This window comes from Suricata suricatta, chromosome 9, assembly GCF_006229205.1.
Source record: "Suricata suricatta isolate VVHF042 chromosome 9, meerkat_22Aug2017_6uvM2_HiC, whole genome shotgun sequence".
NCBI lineage: Eukaryota > Metazoa > Chordata > Mammalia > Carnivora > Herpestidae > Suricata > Suricata suricatta.
In genome coordinates this window covers 112,438,163-112,448,980 of record NC_043708.1, presented here as the reverse complement: position 1 = coordinate 112,448,980, position 10,818 = coordinate 112,438,163, and the positions used below count along the sequence as shown (strand labels likewise).

The 10,818-nt window shown below is 35.3% G+C and overlaps 1 protein-coding gene across 3 annotated transcripts in view; it reads right to left on the bottom strand.

The window, feature by feature from the left end:
- SCAPER (S-phase cyclin A associated protein in the ER) overlaps positions 1 to 10,818 on the bottom strand; it is a 515,685-nt gene that overhangs the window by 481,808 nt on the left and 23,059 nt on the right. For 2 of the 3 annotated variants that reach the window (XM_029951067.1, XM_029951068.1), the window contains exon 3: positions 4,481 to 4,598. The exons of the other annotated variant lie outside the window; for it this stretch is intronic. In XM_029951067.1, the coding sequence (XP_029806927.1) occupies positions 4,481 to 4,598 (118 nt within the window). The remainder of the gene's footprint in view (positions 1 to 4,480; positions 4,599 to 10,818) is intronic. 3 annotated transcript variants of the gene reach the window in all.

Sequence of the window (10,818 nt, the reverse complement as noted above, 5' to 3'; positions counted from 1 at the left end):
TGAGGAACCTCCACACTGTTTTCTAGAGCGGCTGTATCAATTTACATTCCCACCAACAGTGTATGAGGGTGCCCGTTTCTCCACACCCTCTCCAACATCTATAGTCTCTTGCTTTGTTCATTTTAGCCACTCTGACTGGTGTGAGGTGGTATCTCAGTGTGGTTTTGATTTGTGTTTCCCTGATGATGAGTGATGTTGAATATCGTATTATGTGTCTGTAGGCCATCTGGATGTCCTCTTTGGAGAAGTGTCTGTTCATGTCTTCTGCCCATTTCTTCACTGGATTATTTGTTTTGTGAGTGTGAAGTTTGGTGAGTTCCTTGTATATGTCCATACTACCCAAAGCAAACTACACATTCAATGCAATCCCTATCAAAATAACACCAGCATTCTTCAGAGATAGAAAAAACAATTCTAAAATTAGTATGGAATGAGAAAAGACCCTGAATATCCAAAACAATCCTGAAAAAGAAAACCAAAGCTGAGGCATAATTCCAGACTTAAAGCTATATTACAAAGCTGTAATCATCAAGACAGTACGGTTCTGGCATGAAACAAACACACAGATCAATGGAACAGAACAGAGAACTCAGCAACAGACCCACAAATGTATGGCCGACTCATCTTTGACATAGCAGAAAGAATATCCAGTGGAGAAAACATCATCTCTTTGCAAATGGTGAGGGGAAAACTGGACAACAAAATGCAGATGTACCTACCTGAACCACTTTCTTACACCATACGCAAAAATAAACTCAAAATGGATTAAAGATCTAAACATAACATAGGAAGCCATCAAAATCCTAGAGAAGAAAGCAGGCAACAACCTCTTTGACCTCAGCTGCAGTAACCTATTACTTGACATGTCTCCATGCAAGGGAAACAAAAGCCAAAATGAACTATTGGGACCTCATCAAGATAAAAATCTTAATAGCAAAGAAAACAATCAGCAAAACTAAAAGGCAACAAACGGAATGGGAGAACATATTTCCAAATGACATATCAGATAAAGGGTTAGTATCCAAAATCTATAGAGAACGAAATCAAACTCAACACTCCAAAAAACAAATAAACCAGTGAAGAAATGGACAAAAAACCTGAATAGACACTTCTCAAAGGAAAACATCCACATAGTAAACTGGCATATGAAAAAATGCTCAACATCACTCACCATCAGGGAAATATAAATCAAAACCACAATGAAATACGAGCTCACACCTGTCAGAATGACTAAATTTAACAACTCAGACAACAACAGATGCTGGCAAGGATGAGGAGAAAGAGGAACCCTTTTACACTGCTGGTGGGAATGCAAACCAGTTCAGCCCCTCTGGAAAACAGTATGGTGGTTCCTCAAAAAATTAAAAGTAGAACTCCCCTATGATCCAGCAATTGCACTACTAGGTATTTATTAATAGGATAGAGGAGTGTTGATTTGAAGGGGCACATGCACTCCAATGTTTATAGCAGCACTACTGACAATAGCCAAAGTACAAAAAGAGCCCAAATGTCCAACTGACCAATTGATAAAGATGTGGGATATATATGGGTGTGTGTAATATTACTCGGTAATCAAAAAGAATGCAATCCTGCCATTTGCCACAACGTGGATGGAACTAGAGTGTATCATGCTAAGCAAAATAAGTCAGAGAAAGACAAATATATGATTTCACTCATATGTAGAATTTAAGATACAAAACAGATGAACATAAGGGAAGCAAAAATAGTAAAAACAAAAAGTGACAAACCATAAGAGAAATCTTAAACATAGAGAACAAACTGAGGGTTGCTGGCCAAGTATTGGGTAGGGGGAAGGCCTAAAGGGGCATGGGGGACACTTGTTGGGATGAGCACTGGGTATTATATGTAAGTGATGAATTACTAAATTCTACTCCTGAAATCATTACTCTACTATATGCTACTTAACTTAGATTTAAATTTTAAAAAAATTTTAGCTAATATAGAGCTAAATTTAAAAAGATAAATTTGGGGTGCCTCAGTGGCTCAGTTGGTTAATTGTCCAGCTTCCACTCAGGTCATGATCTCACAGTTCATGAGTTAGAGTCCTAAGTCAGGCTCTCTGCTGACAGCTCAGAGACTGGAGCCTGCTTCAGATTCTGTGTCTCCCTCTCTTTCTGCCCCTCCCCAACTCACCCTCACTCTCTCAAAAAATAAACATTTAAAAAAATTTTAAAGATAAATTTAATTTCCCTCTCTATTTGGTAATTTTTGATTCAAAGTAACTGCACCTTAAAGTACGTAGGGTAAAGAAAAGCTACTGAGGGAGGGCTAGTCCCAAAAGATTTTTTTTTTTTTCCTTAATGCTTAATTTTGAGAGAGAGACAGACAAAGCATGAGCAGGGGAGGGACAGAAAGAGAGAGACATACAGAATCTGAAGCAGGCTCCAGGCTCTGACTTGTCAGCACAGAATTCAATGTAGGGCTTGAAACTGAGCCATGAGATCATGACCTGAGCTGAAGTAGAACGCCTAATCAACTGAGCCACCCAGGCGCCCCAAACAGGTATTTTAATATACTATAATGCCTCTAAAATTAAAACAGCATGGTCTTCACACATTAATTGATGAACAGCCTAGTGAAATAGACTATAACTACATATGGAAATTCAACTTTTGATAAGCTGACATCTCAAAAAAATGGGGCAAAGATAGACTTTAGAGTAAGTGATGCTGGAGCAATTTGTTTACCATATGGAAAAAGATAAAATTAGATCCACACCTCACACTATATGTAAGAATAAACTACAAATGGAAAGATAAAATAAAAATAAATGTTTAAAAAGGTATGAAAAACAAAATTAAATGTAAAAATTATGGGAACATAAAGCAAATTCAAAAGAATAAAACACAGATGAACTCATATAGTTTGAAACCTCCTGCTGGGTAAGGGTGTTCTCAAAGAAGAGGAATATGTCAAAAGGAAACAGGAGCCAGCTTAAAACAGGTCTCCCACTGATAGAACAATTAAGACAAACCTGGATCAATTTTGGGATCAAAATACAATGATAGATTATAACTCATTAAATAAGAAATCATGACCCCATGCAAATTTAAATAAATATAAGCATACACATATAAATACAAAGGGAAAAGCGAAAGCTCTTCCTTACATTGGAATGTCAGTTAATAGGGATACCTGGGTGGCTCAGTTGATTAAGCGATGGCTTTGGCTCAGGTTATGATCTCACAGTTTGTGAGTTTAAGCCCTGAGTCAGATTGTGCTGACAGCTCAGAGCCTGGAGCCTGCTTTGGATTCTGTGTCTCCCTCATCCGCTTGTGTGCATACTCTCTCTCTCTTCCAAAAATAAATAAGTAAACTTAAAACAAAAAAAGTTCAGGCCACCTGGGTGGTTTAGTCATTTGAGCCTCCATGATCAGGTCATGATCTCATGGTTCAGGAGTTTAAGCCCCATATCGAGCTGTCTGCTGTCAGCTCAGAGCCTGCTTTGGATTATCTGTCCCCCACCTCTCTTGTCCCTTCCCCACTTGTGCTCTCTCTCTCTCAAAAATAAATAAATCTTTAAAAAAAAAAGTCAACTAATAAATATAAAAGGAACACTGAGGTTAGCAAATCACCATTTTGCAACCACCAGAGTAATAACGTACTCAGCTAAGAATTATCAACAGAAGCTGAAACAGTAGGTAGACTGTTTAAGAGATATTTACATAGTTCCAAACTATCTTACCACAAATTACTTGTTGATTACAAAGGAAAAAGCTAGTTACTTAACAGTGGAGAAACTCAGAAGATACCTCCTTAACCAAGTGGTAATTGTTGACATCATAGTAACAAAACAAAACCACTATCATGTGCCTCCCATGATGCCCTGAAAAGAATACATTTTCTACAAAATCCCTCCAAAAATATATAACTGAATCTAATCATGAAAGGACATCACACCAACCCAATTTGAGGAATATTCCACAAGCCCTCAGAAAACTTCAAAGTGAGGTGCTGTTTGGCACATTCCACCTTCCTTTTTTTAATATCACTATCCAATCTTCTAGATCCCCACTATCCAATCATTATACCCACTAAAGTGAAAGGACTAGTTCAAATAATAACTAAAGAAATATACTCATTTTTTATATTCTAAAACATTGTATTAAACTGTACCTACATAACTGTGGTGAATATAGTAAATTTTTTGAAGCCTGTTTATTTTCTGAAGAATTTAATAAAAGAAAAAAATCTAAATCTCCTATAACTTAAAAAAGAAAATTAATATGCTGATCACAAGCCACCTTCCTTCCTATGTGAAAGAGCAAAACTAACACTTTCATGAAACCATTTGTATATCCGCTAAGACAAAAAAGCAACAAAAAAATTATTTCCTATTTAATGCATGCTAATTTGCCCAAGAGTTTGAATTGTAAACTGTTTTCAGTCTATCTACTGTTCAGGGCTAAATATATCCTCCTAATTTACAACAAAAATGAAACTTTTAAAAAATACATACCATCATCATCTTTGCTTTCTAGTGGAACACTCCAAGCTATCAGGTTTCTTGCTGTACGACCCTCCTCCGCAACTATTCTCCTTACTTTGTCATGACTATTAGAGCGCTGGAATGAAGCCTATATAGAGAAAAGTGAATATTTATTATCCTATTGGGTTAGTCAACATATAAAATATACTTGGCTGACAAATTTACTATTTCTCATATTTTCTCATAAAGCAAACACTTAAAACTAACTTGGAATTGAAAGGTTAAACAACAAAAAGAAAGTAAGTCACAGATTTTTTATTTCTAGAAAGACTGATTTTACAACTTTAAAAATAAACAAATTATTTCAAGAACAAATACAATCTTCGGTTTGGAAATGTGCCCTAAGAAGCACAAATGCTGCTGTGTCCACACTGCAGCACCACCACTTACATGTCACAGGTCTGACCCCTCTGATTTCAATCCCACACCTACGGTTCAATTTTAGTCTTTCCCTTTCCTTGTTTGTAGTTTCTTCCTCTGCCAGTCAGAAACCCAGTTCTCATTACCTAAATTCACTTATCTGTTCAATTCTAATACATACATAAAATAGTTTCATAATTGCGAGCCCACATCTCTGTGAAACACGTTTATTAATAAGATTACATTTCTATACTGCTCTTATCTTTAACCTTACAGCATACAAAGCACTGCATTTTGTTTTCCAAAATTACTTCTTAGTACTTTCCATCCTCACCACTTTCAGTGTAATTACATTATTCACTTGAAGTATATTAGTCTCTACTTTCCATTTTGGGTTCTCCTCACCTACTGGTTGATTTTAATTGCTTGTTTATTGCAGGAGTTTGTGAAAGCAAGCAACACATTATTCTCAAACAAAGAAACTTACTGACAAGTAGTATGACTTGAGGAGAAGAAAAAAGACACTACCCTCTAAATCACAGGTCAACAAACTTCTACAAAGCGCCAGATAATAATTATTTATTTTAGGCTTTGCAGGCCATACATTCTCTGTGACAACTACTCAATCATGCCTTTTGTGTGAAAGTAACCAGAAATTAATTTATGCATCTTTAAAATAAATATCTACCCCTACATTGCTTCATTCCTCTGACCTGACACTGGATATCCACATGGCATCTACTTACCTAACTCATAAACTTACACCAAAACTCATTAATCTGTGACCACTATTCCAACTTCATCCTATGCAAAATTCTTGAATCATCTCTGTTTCCATACTTTCCAATCAATTTCATACTATAAAATCTCCATTTGATTAAATACATCTTCCAATGATTATTAGCTCTGTAGATAACTGAGGTTGGCATCTATTATTTAGTCTACTTAAGCACTGTTTATCCAAGAAGTATAACTATTCCTTTCAGGCTAGATGAACAAGTTTAAATAGGTGGCCTCATTTTTGGCTTTTTCAGATAATTTCAGGTATTTCCAATAATTATGCAATCACATAAAATCTTATAGATAGATAAAGGAGATATATATCAGATCACAAAATTCATTATTCTACACATTATTCTCAAGAGTCTTCATAAAGTAATGAATCTCTAGGAACTAAAGTGATTACAAGATAGCAATGCTATAGTAATACCTGAACAGAAAACTTGAAATCTAATATTCTTTTATTCTTTTCTTCTATAAACATTTCAGTTCTACCACAAATTTTGCAAAGTTAGTTCTTTTATACTCAGGACACATGCACACATTCAGATAAAGAGCTACCAGTTCAAGACTCTATTTTAATTCTGAATTCTAATACTTCATATGCAAAAACATTATTAACATTCATCTTACTACAGCACCTGACTGAAAACCATTTTTCCACAAAAGTACACGTGCATTCTATAATATATGCTGAGTGAACTCTTCAATAAACTCATAAATTCTAGTCATTTCATTTTTAATAACCCTATTATTATAAGGATGTCAGTAATAACTTAAAGTACAATAGTTTTAAACATTTTAATCTCAGCATCAGGGTTTGGTATTCAATAAATGACTATGAGATACTTCATAACATTATAGATATCTATTTCAAACAAAATTTTCATCTAGGTTATTTTCTTCCAGGAGACCTAAACAAAATATTTTCATCCAAAGTCACAGTGTGCCACCTAGTGCCATATGGAGATTTTGCAGAGGCTGTTCAAGTTCTAAATGTTTCAATATAAGGAATAAACATCAGTCTTGAATTAAAGTTTTTATGTGTAACTCCCAGTTTATGATTTAAGTATATAATTTCTGAGGCTTGCTCCTAGACTGGAAAAAGAAGTTTTAACCTATCTTTCTCCTAAAACTAAAATATTCTGGATTATTTCCACTTTAAGCAACTTTGTTCATAATCCTGATCTGGTTTTAAGCACCGTTTATTAAACTTATGTTTGTACCTCCATAAAAGTATCTACTTCTTAGAAATTCTTCAAATCCATTCATAATACTGCTTGCTCATAAAATGAAATTCCTGTCCTTTTTAAGATGGTTTTCCAGCTTTCCAAACAATTCAGAAAAGATCCTTTTTTAAATGTTTTTTATTTCATTTTTGAGAGAGAGGGAGAGCAAGCAGGGAAGAAGCAGAGAGAAGACAGAGGATCCAAAGCAGACTCCAGGCTGTCAGCACAGCTTCTGTGTGGGGCTCGAACTCACAAACCACAAGATCATGATTTAAGCCCAAGTCGAATGCTTAGCCCAGGTGCCCTAAGACCCTTTCATTCAAATTCCCATTATTAAAGCCCTTCATATTTTAAGCAGAATGAAGATAAGATTACCAGTCACTGAACACCAGGAGTACATTAAAACTCTAAGAATTGCAGTATTTACAATTCTAACACTACAATCATAGCATTTACATTTTTACAAACCACAAGCTTATCTGAGAAACTGAGTAACTGGTTCAATTTCCCTAACAGAATGATAACTTTGTCAGATCTTACTAGTATTTCACATCTTTCTAAAGGCTGAATAAAGCCATAGATGAACTGAGGCTGTCTAGACTATTACAATGGACAAAAATAAATAGGAATTTTATATGAGCTACATTGCTTTGAGATCTGTTAAAACAGTTATCAATTATCAATTCTACCCCTACATCTATCTTCAAACTATAAATCCACTAGTATTACCCTAATTTGAGACATTACCATGTAAAGCATAAATTATTATAACAGCCTCTGGGACAGAGACAATATGTTCACCAAAACCACTAGATTTTTCTCCTGCTACAAAGCTAGATAACACTTCCTGGTTTCTTACAGATAGATGACCATGTGACTAAATTCTGCACACTAAAATATAGGCAAAAATGAGATAAGCAATTACTAGCCCTTGCTTAAAAGCTCATGCATCACCATTTATTTATCTCCCTTTCCTCCCACTTACTGGCCAGATGCAGAGGATCCAGCACAGAACTCTCTTGACAATGAGTCAAAAAACAAAAGTAAATTTGGTCCCTGAATTACAATATGAAAGACTAAATGCTGAATACCTGCAATGAACTATTACCTGAGTATTAAATAAACTTCCCTTTTGCTTATAAAGGGCTTGGATAATTCAGACCAAACACCCACTTGAGAAAAACTGTTAAGAGCTGAACAAAATATTTTTTAACATTTGTTTAAAGCACCAGAAAAAAGTGAAGAAAGCAAGCAATTAGAGGGTCAAGATCAGGGAAAATAAGAAATTTAAAGAGATGAGTCCAGCAATCAGGGCTGCTTTTGCCCTAGAGGTACCGGCAATTTCAAAGGACACAGCAGCATAAGCAGAAAAGTTGAGCAGAGTTCAATAGACTCGCAAAGGAATGGAAACCAAATCTGTCCAGAGTAACCCCAGGCATTAGAATGAAACCCAGAGTTTCATCCCAAGAATAAGAGTAAACTAGAAATAGATTAGCCCTCACAAAATATGAAGCCCACTTTGAATCATCTCAACATCTGACAGGATTAAACTATGACTGCCAATGTCCCTAGACATCTGCCAAAAACAAAACTAAATTTTCTAGGGAATATAATATCATCTTAGCCATCAAATTATGTATTAAATTATCCACATATAATATCTGCACCCAATCAAAAGTTATCAGGCACACTATGAAATGTCAAATATCTGAAAATCAAGGAAAAAAACAGAAAATAGAAATATACCTATACATGATCCAAATAATGGAATTATGAGACAAACGTTTTAAGGCAATTCTACTTAATATGGTGCAGAATATTAAAAGACCATATTGAAAGTTTCCTCAAAGAAGTACAGACCTAAAAAGATCCAAATAGAAATTATAAAACTTAAAAAAAAAACATTTAATGAATAAGAACTCAAAGAACAGGTTTACTAAGAAAGTAGTGAATTCAATCAGACTAAAATATCTAGAATGAAAACAAAGAATAAAAAATAGAAAAGAGCAGAACAGACATAAGAAATGAAGTGTCTAAAAGACAAGTAAAACTGAAATCCCAGGAGAGGACAAACAAAAATGGGATTATAGCACATAAAAGTTGAGAATTTTACAAAACAAAATATCATGCTATAGATTGAGAGGTACTATGAATCACAAAATGAATGAATTTTCTAAATAAAATAAAATAACTGCTAACAATCAAAAAAAGAAAACCTTACATAAGCAGCCAGACTATCTTCAGAGTAGTAACAATAAAACTGACAACTGAAATAATTAGTGCAAGTCAATGAAATAACTTCAAAGTGCCAAAAGTAAATAACTGCCACATAGAAATATGTGACAAATCCATTAAAAAAAACTAATAAAAAAATGAAGACAACCAAAGCAAACCTTGATAATATGAGGCAGGGGGATGATGAGATAGGGATTAGTGATTCATTTCCAGGTCCAAGGAGATGACAACCTTACCTTTCACATTTACATTTTTTAAAGCAAAATAGATTCACAGGTTTGATTACTTAAAAGCTATAAAAGGCATTTTTAAGTAAAAATGCATTTTAAAAATTTTTAATGAGAAAAAACAAAAATATATATTCAAATGGATATTTTAAAGGGGAAATAAAGTATTAGAATAAAGCTCAATGAATGGGTCTGACCACAAATTAAATATAGCAGAAGATCAGTGAATGGATAAATATGACAGTAGAAAATATTCATGTGAAAGTGCAGAGAAAAGAAATATGAAAACTCAACACGAAAAAGGCGGTAAGTGGAACACAGTGAAAAAGTCTAACATAGTATAAGTAGAGTCCCTGAAGAAGAGATCAGAGGGAATGGAAAAGAAAAAAATTTTTTGAAAGGAAAAGTTTTCCAAAACTCAGCCCAAGGCTTCCAGTAGCTCTACAAACCCCCCAAGTAGGGTAAGTACAAAGAAAAACACACCTAAACACCTCATAGAAAACCTGACAAAAATCTATGCAAAGAAAAATATTAAAAGCATACAGAAGGGATAAAAACCCATTACCATTAAAGGAGTGATAACAGAGGCCAGCACCACTCCAAAGTGACTCCTGCCTGGGTAGGAGGGGAAGATAACCACATTCCAGGTCAACCATGGCCCCAGCAGTGGTCGACTGCAGGACCAACCCACAAATGGGAGCATCCCAGGTGACAACACATGGAAAGCACTATGCAGTTCGGTGTGACCAAACCCTGCCCACAACAGGCAAGGTAAGCCATTGCAGATAATTGTACTGAAGGCAAACACAGCTCAGCCACAATGATAGGGTACATTGAACACACAGCATTCAATACTCCACAGCACCACCTTCTAATGAAATGGAGACACTGTACTCGAGGACACCTCTTCTTCATAAGACCATTAACTTGTAAAAGCAAGAGACCTAATTGACTCCCCTAACACATAAAAGTAGACACAGAGTGTTAGACAAAATGAGAAAAGAGGAAGATGCCCCAAATAAAAGAAAAGGACAAAATCACAGTGAGAGAGCTAAATAAAACAGAAGGAATATTCCTGGTGAGAATTTTTTTTTCCTTTTTTTTTAATAGTTTATTGTCAAATTGGTTTCCATATAACACCCAGTGCTCTTCCCCACAAGTGCCCTCCTCCATTACCTTCAATTGTTTTCAGTATTCAATAGTCTCTCATGTTTTGCGTCCCTCTCCTCCCCAACTCTCTCTCCCCCTTCCCCTCCCCATGGTCCTCCATTAGGTTTCTCCTGGTCTCCTGTTAGACCTATGAGTGCAAACATATGGTATCTGCCCTTCTCCGCCTGACTTATTTCGCTTAGCATGACACCCTCAAGGTCCATCCACTTTCCTACAAATGGCCAGATTTCATTCTTTCTCATTGCCATGTAATACTGCATTATGTATATGTGTATATATATATATATATATATACACACCACATCTT